Source organism: Aulonocara sp. 'chitande type north' Nkhata Bay, linkage group LG14 (assembly GCF_057382095.1).
Source record: "Aulonocara sp. 'chitande type north' Nkhata Bay isolate Kocher_YH1m ecotype deep benthic linkage group LG14, A_spYH_male_GT1.1, whole genome shotgun sequence".
Classification (NCBI taxonomy): Eukaryota; Metazoa; Chordata; class Actinopteri; order Cichliformes; family Cichlidae; genus Aulonocara; species Aulonocara sp. 'chitande type north' Nkhata Bay.
Window position 1 is genome coordinate 5117157 of NC_141357.1, and position 16284 is coordinate 5133440.

Sequence of the window (16284 nt, forward strand, 5' to 3'; positions counted from 1 at the left end):
GAGGGCAGCAAACAGCTGACAGACAGGGTAAAAGCAGGAGATGAACCAATTCAGCATGCTTCAGTGTGTGTGGGTCAGCAGTGGTGGCACTGTAAGAGGTGAAAGGGTGCCAACCAGTTTCAAAAAGAAATTGTTTCAAAAACCATTCAAGATTTTGTGAATCCAAGAAACTATTCAACACTGCTTTTGAAATGGCCAGCTGGTTCACCAGCTGACACTCAGGGCAGGACACACCATCGGCACACGTCCCCCCCCCCCCCGGCCAATAAAATCGGAGCACTAGTCACCTCAGTTTTTCCATATCTCATATGCCCCACCTTGGAGTTCTGAGCTGGCTTTTTGACACCAGCAACTGGGTGTGTTCTTCTTCTGTGTGAGTGTCACGACTCACTTGATACATTTAGTCTCTAATAAACACAAAATGCAAGTAGATCAGTGTTATGTCAGGGTCATGTTCTTGACAGTTTTCATCATTTGGTCGTTGGCTGACCAGAGTGTCATCACAATATTGCTCTAGTAGAAAATCTCTCTTGGAGTGAACTATTGGAGCCAGTGGGGCCTCCTGAGAAGCCCCCGCTGTCTCATCCTCCCCAGAGTCGGCAATGTACACCTAGCGTCACCACTGAGCGCATTGCAGACACTACACACCCCTATCAGTGGTGAACGTATCTCCACACACTGCCCCAACAGATTATTAAACCCTGGCCAATCTGTCTTCCCAGTTAAGGGATGCGTTAGGCAAGCGCTAATCCCGACTTTGACTCTGTTATATTTTAGTTGTAGCGGCACTATCCGTTCTGGACCGGGGAAAGGTGTTTGAGGGTTAGCAATATAGAACACCTGTACCACCTCTTAGCAAGCATACTGACGCGAGTGTCTCGGCTGCCTCCGCCAACAACTGTGCTCTACCATGCCTGGTTGGGTATGGCACCACTATAAAAAGGAGTGGAGGCACACGTACATGTACGAATATATATGTACAGTTGGTGAAAAAGTGTTTGCCCCCTTCCTGATATCCTAGGGTTTTGCATATTTGTCACACTTACATGTTTCAGATCATCAAACAAATGTTAATATTAGACAAACATAACCCAGGGTAATACAAAATGCAGTTTTTAAATGATGATTTCATTGATTAAGGGAGAAAAGTTATTCAAACCTACTTGGTCCTGTTTTTAAAAAAAAAAATAAAAAAAATTGCCCCTCTTGTTAAATCATTAAATAACTGTTATTAACTACTGTGACACAGGACCCACATACAGACACTTCTGGGTTGTGCTTATAATTGTGCTTTATTCAAAACAATGTCTCTTCTCCTGCGGTTTCTGGCACCAGCCTCAGGCGCTGTCATTCCGTTGCTCCCAGTGTGTGTGTCCTCTTCTCCTCACTGCCAAAGACATAAGACAGGTCTCCCTCGTTAAACAGTCCTGTGCACCTGTTCCCTCCCCGCCTCCGTGCCGCCCTGTGAGCTCACTGCGTCACCCCTTCTCTGCAGCAGGCCAAAGACCGCACCCCCACCACACCACGTTTTGGAAAGCTGAGCTCAGCTTCACAAAGCACACTCAGGTGTGATTGAATGAAGAATGAAGAAATCACTTATATAGAACGTGTCTGACAAAGTGAAGAAGGCTAAAACATTTCAAAAAGTGTTTTAGCCTTCGTTAGACCATTGTGCCATGATCTAACGAAACACCTGAGGTACAAAGTTACTGACGTCTGGAAAGGGTTACAAAGCCATTTCTAAGGCTATGGGACTCCAGTATGCCGTAGTGAGAGCCATTATACCAAATGGAGAAAACTTGGAATGGTGGCAAAGTTTCCCAGGAGTTACTGGCCTACCAAAATTAGTCCAAGAGCACATTGACGAGGTCCAGGCCACAACAACTGAGATTCTTTTTTTTCTTTTCTTTTTTTTTCTTTTTCTTTTTTAAATTGAACAACAATAAAAAAAAACGCAGGCTTTACATGTCTCAACTAAGGTCAGAGTTCATGATTCAGGAAAAAAAAGACTGGGCAAAATGGAATTGGGAGAGTTCAAGGAGAAAACCACTGCTTCCCAAAAACAACACAAATACTCGTCTTTTATTTGCCAAAAACATCTTATTGATCCCCAGGACTTTTGGGAAATTACTCTGTGGACTGACAAAGTAAAAGTTGAACGTTTTGGAACGTTTGAGTCCCATTACATCTGTAATAAAAGAACACAGCATTTTAGAAAAAGAACTTCATAGCAACAGTAAAATGTGTTGGTCATAGTATAATGGCCTGGGGCTGTTTTGCTGCCTTAGTACCTGGAAAACCTGCTGCAGTAAATAAACCATGAATTCTGCTGTGTACCAAAACAAACTGAAGGAGAATGTCCAGCTATCTATTCTTGACCTCAGGCTGAAGTGGACTTGGGTTATGCAGTGGGACAATGATTCAGAACACATCAGCAAGTTGACCTCCGAATAGCTTAAGAAAAACAAAATGAAGAGCGGCCTAGTCAAAGTCTTGACCTGAATCTGATTGAAATGCTGAGGAATGACCTTAAAAAGGCACTTCATGCTTGAATACCCCCCAGTGTGGCTCAGTTACAACAATTCTGCAAAGATGAGTGGGCCAAAATTCCTCGACAGCACTGTAAAAGACTCATTGCCACTTATTGCCTTTTTCATGGAACACAAAATCGGTTCACAATTTAAAGGTGTTCTGCAGCAGTGGAGGTTGATCAAACCTTGAAAGCTGGTGCTACTAATTCGTACATGTTTTCCAGCTTTTTTTAGATAACGTGCAACCCCCTCTGTCTGCTTAAAAGCAGTGTTGGAACACACTGTGGTACCATACCGTTGTGACCATCATTTGAGCAGTATTGTACTTCAGAAAGTAGTGTGTTGCTACAAAAATGTTGCGAAAAAGGCAATTAACAATGGAAGAGAGACAGAACATCATAACAGTTAAAAATGTAGGTCTTTCCTACACAGAAAGTGCACAGAAAGTCAAGGCGTCAGTAAGTACAGTTTCCTTCAAAAGGCACTCGGAAGCTGGGGCAATTCTGACAGGAAGAGGTCTGGCAACCCCAAAGCCACAACTGAATCACAGGACAAGTTTCTGAGAGTTAACAGCTTGCATGACTGGTGGCTCATAGGACAACAGCTTCAAGCACAGCTTAATAGTGGTCGTAGTAAACAAGTCTCAGTTTCAACCATGAAGAGAAGACTTCGAGCTGCAGGTTTGACAGGACGAGTTGAGGCAAGAAAGCTGTTGCTAAGATGTCAGAATAAGACAAAGAGGCTTGCCTGGGCCATGAAACACCGCCATTACTGATTACTGAAGAATGAAAGAAGGTATTGATGAATCAAAACTTTAAATGCATGATCTTTGCACATCATTGAGTAGGCAAAAGGATGGTTCCACAGTGTGTAGCATCAACTGTCAAACATGGAGGGGGAAGGTGTGGTGATCTGGCGCTGTTTTGCTGAATCCAGGGTCGGTGACCTGTACAGAGTGAGAGGCACCCTGAAACAAAACGGCTACCACAGCATTTTGCAGCCCCCAAAGGTGGCTAATTAGATGAGTCAAAAGTTTAGAACACATTTTGGTCTATAAATTCATTCTTTTTTTTGACTCCAACTGCTATTTGTACTATGCTTTTATTTCAGAGTGCAATGACACATTAAGCGGCATAATTTTCAATAAAAAAAAAATAGAAAAATTGTAGTGTTCTAAAACTTTGGCAGGTTTTGTCTGGCTACTTTTTTTTTTTTTTAGCTTTTTTATTTTGGGTGTTTATAGCAAAGTGAAATCTAACCTTTCTATTCTTGAGGCTAATAAATGGCTTGCACCTTGGAGGTGAACCCTCTGCATTTACTTTCATGCAGTCTTCTCTTTACAGTAGACTCGGATACTCCTATCTCGTTTAGTGTTGTTCACTTTTTTTGGCTGTTGTAAAGGAGTGTCTCTTCACCATGGAAATGATTCTGTGATCATCCATCACTGTTGTCTTCCGTGGACGTCCGATACTTTTTGCTTGCTGAGTTCACCAGTGCTTTCTTTGGTTTTCAGGATGTACCAATCTATAGATTTTGTCACTCGTAATATTGTAGCAATTTTTTAATGTTTTTTTTTTTTTTTCTTTCCTCTTTGCACCTTAAGGGACGGCTTGTTTCAAATGCATGGAGAGTTCATTTGACCACATGTTGTCTGTTCACAGCAAATCATCCAAAAATCATCCAATTTCAATATGGATGCCCTCAAATAAAAGCTCAGAGGCTACACATTATGTCCATCTCTATCATATACCTATATTTGAAATATATTTCAATAAACTGGTTAAAAAACAAAGTTTGTGTCAGTGTCCAAATATATGGACCTAACTGTGTGTGTGCGCGCGTATATGTGTATAAAATTGCTTTTGACTTTGTGTGGATTAGAGAAAAAAAAAACAGATCAATTCACACCCCACCCCAAGTCAAGTAAAAATGTTTGCTATGTACACATTCCACCCTTTAAAATAAACAGTTCACTGGAGTCATCAAAATGAGTTTGTGGCTCAGGACATGGAGCAAGTCATCTACTTGGAAGGTTGTTGGTTTGATCCCTGGCTGGTCCAATCTGCGTGCCAAATATCCTTGGGCAAGATGCAAACTTACTCTTTGATGCATCCACCAGAGTGTGAATGTTAGATTAAAAAAAAAAAAAACCACTTAAGCATATAAAAAAAAAGTTTTGAGTGCTCACATAAAGTACTATAGAAGGACCAGTCCACATGTACACTTTTGACCACAATTATGTTGCTTTAAAACCTGTATATCTTTCAGGTTTTTAGATGCTTCTCATCTCATAGGCACTAATGCCATCAGAGATGTAGACTGTGAACTGAGGAGTGATTTTTTTTCTTCTTCTGTGTGTTAAAAGCCGGTCAGCCTCTTCCCTCTTTAGTCTGGAGGATGCGGTGTGCATATTCTCCAAAAAGAATTCCAAAAAGCATCCAGTATCGGTGTTTAGCCATGTCCCTTAAGCACATATTTCTTTACTTCTCAGAAACTCTGCTAGTCTTTCATGTTACTAACCAGTTGCTAGTTGACCTAATTAATTGTAAAATTTTTCTCAAGCTATTTTTTTTTAGTATCAGATACTTTTCCAGCTTTTTGTTCCTTACTGTTGCAGCTTTTGAGGGAAGTTGCTGCCATCAAATTCAAAATTTGGTAATATTTTCATAAAATTGTGCATGTATGTCTTTTTAAATATTTGCTGTTCTATTGTGAATAAAATGTGTTTCCAAGTTGCAAATAATTGCATCTTTTACTTTTTAAATAGTTTTGACATAACTCAAATAAGACATCGCCTACCATTTTGAAATTGATACCATAGGTACATCTCCAAAAAGTCGCAGATGAGTTTGAATCTCAGATGACAAAACTTGTGAATTTGATAGCTTAAGAAGCCTTTTCACATTTATAACATAGGTCAATCTACTAGGAGCCTGAAAGCTTTCAGTATTTTTGCAATTTTGTTTATTTAACTCCCAGTCCAAGTGTCACAATCTAAAGCCAAGACGTTGCTTTGTCTTAATGATTTTTCTGTAAGCAACGTTGAGCATTGATATTATCGATATCAGAAGGAATTCTGGCTGGCAATTATAAAATATAGGTAATATAAAGGTTTTTCATATGCTATAATGAATTAAAAAACAAATAAACATCTATCCCACATTGTCATATTTCTCTTAAAACTTTAACAAGTTTTTCAGAACAATAATCACCATCCTTTGGGTGGTGCTCGCACTTGGTGTTGGCTCTTTCTCTGATAGAGTATCACTTCTTGTTCCTGTTCCAGTGCACAGTGGTATTTTCGTTTATATCACTCTTTTGATTCATTCTCTAATTGTTTTCACAGTATTTACTCACTATGTCTTTAAGGATTGCTTAGCTTAGCTTAGCTTGCAGTGGACTCGTTAGCAGCATGGCCTCTTCACCTGTCCCTCCTACACTTTCCTTCTCATTGTGTCAGATGTTTAGTTACTATTCAGTCTCCTTTGGTAATAACGATCCTTGTAATAAATATAGCCTTTTTGCAGCTCTGGAGGCCAGGATCACTGAATTGGAGACCCAGCTTCACAACCTTGAAAAACAAATAGCTAGCCAGGGCCCTGTAGTCGGTTCAGCCGAAGGTAGTGTAGGCCCCGTTAGCTCTCCCCTGGCAGATTATTCCAAGCAGCCGGGAAAACGGGTTATCTGGGTGACATCACCCATTCATGTGTATAATTGATGTTCCCCACTCAATGACACACCCAATTGTCTTCCAGCGTCCAGAGAAGGCAACAGTGAAGGAAATTTAAAACTGCTGGCTAAGGGTAAATGTAAATTCCATAAAATTATACTTCATGTCGACAATAACACCCAGTTACATCAATTGGAGGTCACTGAAATTAATATTGAGTCCATGTGTAACTTTGCAAAACAATGTCGAACTATTAATTTTTTGTGGTTCCCTCCCCAATTGGAATTACATGTTTAGCACGTTCGTCTTAAACTGACGGCTGCCTGAGAGGTGTCCAAAAAAGACGTAGGCTTTATAGATAATTGGATAACCTTTTAGGGGAAACCTAGTTTTATTAGGAGAGAAGACATTCATCCCACTTTGGATGGAACAGCTCTCATTTCTAAAAATCTGGCCATATTTGAGCCAAACATTCCTTTAACATTAACTACTTCATAACTTCTTCACAAATAAAATTTTAACCATTAAAAAAAATTACTCATAACCATTTTACAGACGTACAACTGCTTTGATATTTATTTAGACTCTTTTTCTCCAATTGATATTTCAATTCAATCTTTAACTTCAGCAATTATTTCCTCCAAACCATAAAGGTGTCTTTTACACCTCATTCTTACAAGACTGCTCAAAATCAAAATCAATGTTTAAATCTTAAATATGATCAACCTATCTCTATTAATCGGCTATTTACCACAGGCCTTAACGCTGGCAGTGGTTAACCATTACTTAAAAAGCCATTACTTAACAAAGCTGTCTTGGCTCCAACCTTCTTTTTTATCTGAGAAATTCTTGAAAGAGTAGTGGTAAAACAGATAATTGATATTCTGCAGAGCAATGGCTAATTAGTAGAGTTTCAATCAAGTTGCAAAGCTCATCAAAGTATACAAAGGTTTTGTGAAGGTTATCAATTATCTTTTATATCCTCTGACAGTGGACTTATCTCTGTGCTTGTTCTGCTAGACCTCCGTGTTTGATACTGTTTACAACAGTATTTTATTACAGCAATTAGAGCATGCTATAGATATTAAAGGTGCTACACTGCAGTGCTTTGAATCATATCTATCTAATAGACTCAAATTTGTTTATGTAAATGAAAAGTTCTCTTCACACACTCAGGTTAATTATGGAGTTCTACAGGGTTCTGTGCTAGGACCAATTCTGTTTCCTTTGGGCTGTATCATGATGCTTACTCTGGATGGCATTACAATGGCCTCCAGTAACACTGTCAGGAATCTTGGAGTCATTTTTGACCAGGATATGCTCCTCAAGTTCAAGTTCAAGTTCAACTTTATTGTCACTTCAACCATATACAGTTTAAAAATACACAGTGAGGCGAAACAATGTTCCTCCAGGAACCAAGGTGCTACAAGACAAGTTAGTGCAAAAAAAAAAAAAAATAAATAAAATATATCTAGTAATAATATTGTGCAAAAGAGCATTTACAGGTTGGTGTGTGCGATGGTTTGGTGGTGTAGGTCAGTGTGTTTGCGCTTGTGTTGGTTAGTCAGTCCAGTCTCAATGTTTTGAGGTATTTGAGTTAAGCTGAGTGATAATGTTAGTGTATGTGTGTGTGTGTGTGCGTGTTTATCAGTCAGTCCCTTTTTGCTGAGGAGACGGATGGCTTGTGGAAAAAAGCTGTTGCACAGTCTGGATGTGCGTGCCCGAATGCTTCGGTACCTTTTTCCAGATGGCAGGAGTGTAAAGAGTGTGTGAGAGGGGTGTGTCCGATCAGCCACAATGCTGGTGGCTTTGCGAATGCAGCGTGTGGTGTAGATGTCCTCAATAGAGGGTAGAGAGACCCCGATGATCTTCTCTGCTGTTCCCACTATCCGCTGTAGGGTCTTGCGGTCTGATATGGCACAGCTCCCAAACCAGACAGTGATGCAGCCGCTCAGGATGCTCTCAATAGTTCCTCTATAGAAGGTGGTCAGGATCGGTGGTGGAAGCCGGGCCTTTCTCAGTCTTCTCAGAAAGAAGAGACGCTGTTGGGCTTTCTTGTGCAGGGAGCTGGTGTTGAGGGACCAGCCGAGGTCCTTCTCCAGGTGTACGCCCAGGAATTTGGTGCTGTCAACGATCTCCACAGAGGAGCCGTTGATGCTCAGCGGTGAGTGGTCGCCTCGTGTCCTCCTAAAGTCAACAACCATCTCTTTTGTCTTGTCAACATTCAGAGACAGGTTGTTGTCCTTACACCAGTCCGTTAGTCTCTGCACTTCCTCTCTGTACGCTGACTCGTCGTTCTTGCTAATGAGACCCACCACGGTCGTGTCATCAGCGAATTTAATGATGTGATTTGAACTGTGTGTTGCTACACAGTCATGAGTCAGCAGTGTGAACAGCAGAGGACTGAGCACACAGCCTTGTGGGGCCCCAGTGCTCAGTGTGGTGGTGCTGGAGGTGCAGTTCCCGATCCGTACTGACTGAGGCCTTCCGGTCAGAAAGTCCAGGATCCAGTTGCAGAGGGAGGTGTTCAGGCCTAACAGGCTCAGCTTTCCGATCAGTTGTTGGGGGATGATCGTGTTAAATGCTGAGCTGAAATCTATGTACAGCATTCGGACGTGTGAGTCCTTCTTGTCCAAGTGTGTCAGGGCAAGATGGAGTGCAGTGGAGATGGCGTCGTCCGTTGAGCGGTTATGGCGGTATGCAAATTGCATTGGGTCCAGTGAGGGGGGCAGCAGGGTCTTGATGTGTCTCATGACGAGCCGTTCGAAGCACTTCATGATGGTGGGTGTAAGTGCGATAGGGCGGTAGTCATTGAGACAGGACACAGAAGACTTCTTGGGCACGGGGACGATGGTGGTGGCCTTGAAGCACGTGGGGACAACGGCACTGCTCAGAGAGATGTTGAAGATGTCGGTGAGAACATTTGCCAGCTGATCAGCACATTCTCTGAGCACTCTGCCTGGGATGTTGTCTGGTCCAGCAGCTTTACGTGGATTGACTCTGCGTAGAGTTTTCCTCACCTCAGCTGTAGTGAGACACAGGACCTGGTCGTTCGGAGGAGGGGTGGTCTTCCTCGCCGCCACGTCGTTCTGCCTGTCGAACCGAGCATAGAAGTTGTTAAGCACATCTGGGAGGGAGCCGTCACTGTCACAGGCAGGTGGTGTCGTCCTGTAGTTAGCGATGGCTTGTAAGCCCTGCCACATGCGTCGTGTGTCGCCGCTGTCCTTGAAGTGGTTGTGGATTCTCTGGGCGTGTGCGCGCTTCGCCTCTCTGATGGCCCGAGAAAGTTCAGCCCTCGCTCTTCTAAGCGCCACCTTATCTCCCTCTTTGAAGGCAGAGTCTCGGGTCCTTAGAAGTGCACGCACTTCCGCAGTAATCCACGGTTTCTGGTTGGGTCGTGAGATGATGATCTTGGAGACAGTGACGTCATCGGTGCACTTGTTGATATAGCTGGACACTGATGATGTGTACTCCTCCAAGTCAGTGAAGTCGCCGTAAGTTGCAGCCTCTCTAAACATGTTCCAGTCAGTGCTCTCAAAACAGTCCTGAAGAGCAGAGATGGCTCCTGCTGGCCAGGTTTTCACCTGCTTCAGAACCGGTTTTGATCGCCTGACGAGTGGTCTGTATGCTGGAATTAGCATAACAGAGATGTGGTCTGAGTAGCCGAGGTGGGGGCGGGGCTCTGCCCGATATGCGCCGGGGATGTTTGTGTAAACAAGATCCAGCGTGTTTTCTCCCCTCGTTGCAAAGTCCACATACTGATGGAATCTAGGAAGCACTGACTTGAGATTTGCATGGTTGAAGTCCCCAGCAACAATAAACAGTCCATCCGGGTGTGTATTTTGCAGTTCACTGATCTTTGTATATAATTCCCATAGCGCTTCCTTAGCATTAGCGCTAGGTGGAATGTACACTCCGATAATGAAAACAGTGGTGAATTCCCGTGGTAAGTAAAAAGGTCTGCATCTAACAGTCACAAACTCCACCAGCGATGAGCAATAACTAGAGACTAGCACAGAGTTCTTGCACCATTTCTCGTTGATGTAAACACACAAGCCGCCACCGCGAGTCTTACCGCACAGAGCTGCATTTCTGTCGGCGCGAAACGAGGCCATCCCGTTTAGCTGAATAGCGGCGTCCGGTACTCTTTCGCTGAGCCATGTTTCCGTGAAAACAAAGACACAGCAGTCTCTAATCTCACGCTGTGTGGCCTGCTGGAGTCGGATGTAATCCAGTTTATTATCCAGGGAGCAGACGTTGGATAAGATGATGGACGGTAGAGCCGGCCGGCTAGGGTTTGTTTTTAGCCTAGCACAGACTCCCGCCCGCTTGCCGCGCTTCCGCTTCCTCGCGCAACGCTTCCGATGTCTCCACCTCCGTCCGCCGGCATCAGGCAACGCCGAGGCTTCGAGGCCTGGTTCGCGGAGCAAGCCGAGTTCACGCAGCGTTTCCCGCAGCCCCTCCTGGATGTCGTCAACTAGGTTATTTAGGTTGAAAAGTGTCTGGCTGTTGTATGTATGCGCATATTCAGCAGATATGTAGGACTGCTTTCTTCCATTTGCGGAATATCTTTAAAATTAGAAACATCATATCATAGAGTGGTGCGGAAAGGCTTGTTCATTCATTTATTACTTCTAGGCTTGACTACTGTACTTCATTATTATTGGGATGTCCTAAAAAATCCCTGCCTTAAATTAATTGGCAATTAAATGCTGCAGCAAGAGTACTGACAGGGACTAGAAAGAGAGAGCATATCTCTCGTATATTGGCATCTCTTCATTGGCTCTCTGTTAAATCCGAAATCTAATTTAAAATCCTGTTCCTCACATACAGGGTCTTAAACAGTCAGGCCACATCTTATCTTAACAACCCTATAGTACCATATGGTACCTATTAGAGCACTTCACTCTCCGACTGCGGCCTTACTTGTTCCTAGAGTATTTAAAAGTACAATGGGAGCCAGAGCCTTCAGTTTTCAGGCCCCTCTTCTGTGGAACCAGCTTCCAGTTTGGATTCAGAAGACAGGCACCCTCTCTACTAATAAGATTAGGCTTAAAACTTTCTTTTTTGCTAAATCATATAGTTAGGGGCTGGAACAGGTAACCCTGAGTCTTCCCTTAATTATGCTGCAATAGGTGTAGGCTGCTGGGGGATTTCCATAATCCACTGAGTGTTTCTTCTTCAGTCACCTTTTTCACTCACTATGTGTTTATAGCTCTTTGCATTTTACCATTAGTTATTATTAATATCTGGCTCTCTTCCACATCATGTCTTTTATCCTGTCTTCATCCGCTCACCCCCAACTGGTTAGGGTTTAGGGTGGCTTCAGCAGATGGCAGCTCCTCCCTGAGCCTGCTTCTGCTGGAGGTTTCTTCCTGTTAAAAGTGGGTTTTTCCTTCCCACTGTCACCAAAGTGCTTGCTTATAGGGAGTCATTGTTGGGGATTTCTCTGTTTTCTTTGTATTATTGTAGGGTATTTAACTTAACTTAATATAAAGTGCCTTGAGGCAACTGTTGTTGTGATTTGGTGTTATATTAAAAAAAATGAATTTAACTGAACTGAAAACAATACTTCACTATAGCCTTGAAATTTCAAACTTCACGCCCAGAATATCACCCACAAGCAACAGTTCCCAGTCTACTCCTGCTCACTCCAAAACTATCCTTCAGGACTGAAGTGAGTCCCCCAAAACTCTTACTCACCTCAGTCCTCAGATCTGGATTCAGAAGTTAAGTCACTGTTCCCCCACAGTCAGGTGTTCCAAAAATAATTATACATCAAAAAATTCGATTGGACCATATCATGGGTACATTTGTATTTTTACCTTTGTGGAACTGTAAATGAGGCAATGTGGCAATGTCCACATTTTAGACTTTTTTGAATGCAGGATATATTTTTAAATCCAATTTAACAGGAGGCAAGTATAAGCAGAATCTAATAATAATGACAATAATGAGAATAACAATAATAATGATAATAATCATCAAAAAATAATATCAGTTGAATTATACTTATCTAATTAACATACTCAGAACAAAGTCAGCATTACTTTTGCTCTTTCACAGTGATAATCTTCGAGAGGATGATGAGCATGCCTTTGCCACTGACTAAGGCAAATCTAGGTTCAAACTTTCATCTATTAGCTCATCTCCCAATCATAATGTCATTCATGCAGTGCCTTATCACCATATCAGTGCCTTAACTCTTTTCACATTTGCAAACCTCAATTCAATTGGATAAATATTGCAATGTTACCTTCAAAAGCAACCTAATTAGCTGGATAACCCCAGGTTGCTCTCCGATGCATGCATTGGAGTATAAATTTGTGTGAGTGCTTTGATACTTTCTGCTTGCAATTTCTTCTTTGCTTTAAGCAAGGGCCAGTGTCCCGCAGGTTTTAGATGCGTCCTTGATCCAACACAGCTGATTTAAATGGCTAAATTACCTCTTCAGCGTGTCTTGAAGTTCTCAAGATGTAATGAACTAATCCTTTGTTTCATTTGTGTTGGCCCAGGGTGATATCTAAAACCTGTAGGACACCGGCCCTTGAGGCCTGGAGTTGGACACCCCTGACATATACCATACCATAGCACCTTTATTTATAAAGCACTTTAAAATAAAGCCAGGCTTCACAAAGTGTACATATACAAGAAGCATAAACAGAAAATAATATCAAACATGTTAAAAATAGAGAATTGGAAAAATAGGAAAAAAATTGATTCAACCTTTTAAAAAGTACCAAAGGCTTAAGCAAATAAATATGTTTTAAGAAGAGTTTTAAACTCCCCACAAAAATAGGAAAGTCAAGTGTGTCTGTGTGTGTGTGTGTGCTTCTACGGTTAAGGGGACACCTTCTCAGATGATAAAACATAGGTATGATCCTTCATGTCTTGAATCTGAAGGTGTAGGCACAAGTTAAAATTTGCCTCCATGCACGTGAATGCTTACAATTTCTTTTCTCTTTGGCTCTTGGCATGATACACGTGTGGTCAGTCTTTAGCCACATAAAACATGATGGAATAACAAAATCCATCTCAACCACTATATTCAAGATGGCAGGCCAACATGGCTGAAAGATCATTATACATTAAAATATACTGTATGTATGATTACAGTATTCTTTTTTTTTCTATTAAACTAAAGAAAACTTTTGCTAGGTTTAAATATACTAAACTAATTTAAGGGAAAAAAAAACCCCAGCTGATTCTGAGGCAGCCAGTTAGGAATTGATTGATTTTTTTTACATGAAACTGTTGTGGTAACAATTTTGATATTTTAACACTGTATAATTTTTTTAAATATCAAACATCCTTATTTGTAAATGAGCAGATACCTGTGAATTTCTGTGTAAGAACATGTAGCTCAGCTTGTTTGCACAAGTGATATCATGATTCATGAATTTGTCTGTTTCTACTCCACCATCACCAGGACTTAAGTACCTTCACTCTGCTGGAATTCTACATCGAGACATCAAACCTGGCAACCTCCTAGTCAACAGCAACTGTGTGCTCAAGGTGTGTGGGACAGGCAAGCATTAATCCTAACCCTATCTCTATGGCAAGGATTCTTTATGTGAGTTGTATGACAGGCATGTGACAGATAAAGAAATAAAAACTATGAATATTTATTGACAGTATAGATGATGATGTTTGTAGAGGAATGAAAAAAAAAATCCAAAAAACAGATCACAGTTGATGGTAAAAATAAAATGGTAAATGGCCTGTATTTGTATAGCGCTTTACTAGTCCCTAAGGACCCCAAAGTGCTTTACACATCCATTCATCCACCCATTCACACACTGGTGATGGCAAGCTACATTGTAGCCACAGCCACCCTGGGGCAAACTGACAGAGGCGAGGCTGCCGAACACTGGCGCCACCGGGCCCTCTGACCACCACCAGTAGGCAACGGGTGAAGTGTCTTGCCCAAGGACACAACGACCGAGACTGCCCAAGCCAGGGCTCGAACCGGCAACCTTCCGATTACAAGGCGAATTCCCAACTCTTGAGCCACGATCGCCCAGTTGATGCCTAAAAGAACAGACCAGAGGGAAAAACAAAGTAGAACTTGGACCACACAGCTCTTTCCTGATGCAAGAACCACAGGATCTTCCAGCCCACTTACAGCAAGTATCTAGACTTTGGGAAGAAGCCAGAGTACCCGGAGAGAAGCAGACACCATAAAGATGATGAATTCGAACGCAGCACCTTCTTGCTGTGAGGCAGTAATGCTGCCTCCTCATATTCTATTCTTTTTCAGTTGTCTCTTCATAGACAACCTTGTCTACCTCAAATAAGGATAGTTTAATTCAAGCTCCAACAGATCTTCTTCACAATGACCTATTATACGAAACGCTGGTTTTATCAAAGACCATGACCCGGTTGCCACAGAGATGCCACCTTAAGTTCCTGTTCCTGTTCACCACTAGGAGAACAGAAACTTAAGGTATCAAAATTACATGCAGTCCATAAAGTTGGACAGTTCTATCTGCTACCCAAACATTCTCGGTTTCATTTTTTCTCCTTTATCTTCACTCTTCCTGAAGTGACTTTTTAGGAATCCTAAAAGGTTGATTCTGTTCATCTGGATGTAGCATTTTCAGTGGGAGAAACGTTCCGTCACTGACCTGTAGTCAGCTGAGACTTCTTAAGTCTCAGCTGACTACAGGTTTCCCCAATCTTATAAACAGTATATTTGCACAGTGATTGAAACTAGCCCACTAAATGAACAATGGGCTGTGAAGTCAGTTCCTTGATCATTAATATCCAAGTTGTCATGACCATTGTTCAACAACCACTGATCAAAGCCCATATCAAAGACCACTGATCATTGAGCTCCATGGCTTTTAAACCTCAAAACACGCTGCGCTAAAAATTGGTCCACCCCAAGGATCGGGTCCCCTGACACAGAGTAATATAGAGTATGCTGTGAAGTGCCAGGAGGTTTGCCATGATGTATATCGGGGAAACCAAACAACCTCTGGCGAAGCGGATGGCACAACACAGAAGAAGTAACTCATCAGGCAAGGACTCGGCAGTCTATTTACACTTACAGGCCAGTGGACACTCTTTCAGTGATGAGGATGTACACATCCTGGACAGGGAGGAACGCTGGATTGAGTGGGGAGTCAAGGATGCCATTTACATGAAAAAGGAAAGACCATCTTTGAATCAAGGAGGGAGCCTAAGGGTACATCTTTCACCATCTTACAATGCTGTAATTGCAGCCAATCCCCATCATGACAATTTGCAAATTAATGATCAAGGAACTGACCTCACAGCCCATTGCTCATCAGTGGGCTAGTTTCAGTCATTGTGCAAAGGTACTGTCTATAAATTTGGGGAAACTGCAGTCAGCTGAGACTGAAGAAGTTACTTGTGACGAAACGTTCTCCCAAATGCTACGTCCAGATGAACAGAATCAACCTTTTGGGATTTACTTACCTGGTTGGTTGAGCATGCATCAAAACACTTTTCAGGAATGCTAACTCACTGCAAGTCATTGCAGTCTCCAGAGGTTGTTTAAAAAGTTAAAGATTAGGGCTTTGATTTGTGAGCAGTGAAAACCTTTCCAGCCCTTACTGCAAAAGGCAAAAGTTGCCAGCACCATCATTTCTTTTCTTCCTCATTAGCTCTTCTTTTCTCCATTTATACTTGCAGCAAGATGCCAGTTTCATTTTCCTCTGTCCGTCAAATGGCAGTGACTCTTTTTTTCTCTGTAGTTCTTTTTTTAACGTTTTTGGGTTCCCTTTTCTGGCACTGGGAAGTTTAGATTTTCTCTGTCCCACTTACTAATTTTGTTGGTTTACAGTTCCTGGCACTGAGTTGCCAGATACACGTTTCTTTGCCAGAAGACATCTCTTCGAATAAGAGATGTGTTATTCCTGGCTTCAACCTAGTGTACTTTTTCCAAAGTTTCCATGTTTCTATTTCATTTCTCACATCTATCGCTACCAGTGAATTAAAATGTGTATGGCAAAGGTCCTGTCCACCATCTTCACTCAGTCATTGTTAATTATTTAGAGTGGAACTTAGTTAGGGGTTTCTAACATGTTAGAGTTTATTCACTGTCAATTCAGTTTA

The 16284-nt window shown here is 42.0% G+C and overlaps 1 protein-coding gene and 1 pseudogene across 2 annotated transcripts in view; both read left to right on the forward strand.

Annotated features, from left to right (window-relative positions):
- nlk2 (nemo-like kinase, type 2) overlaps positions 1–16284 on the forward strand; it is a 73419-nt gene that overhangs the window by 26008 nt on the left and 31127 nt on the right. For both annotated transcript variants that reach the window (XM_086260663.1, XM_086260664.1), the window contains exon 5: positions 13631–13716. In XM_086260663.1, the coding sequence (XP_086116789.1) occupies positions 13631–13716 (86 nt within the window). The remainder of the gene's footprint in view (positions 1–13630; positions 13717–16284) is intronic.
- Positions 1574–13623, forward strand: LOC147313922 (uncharacterized; annotated as a pseudogene).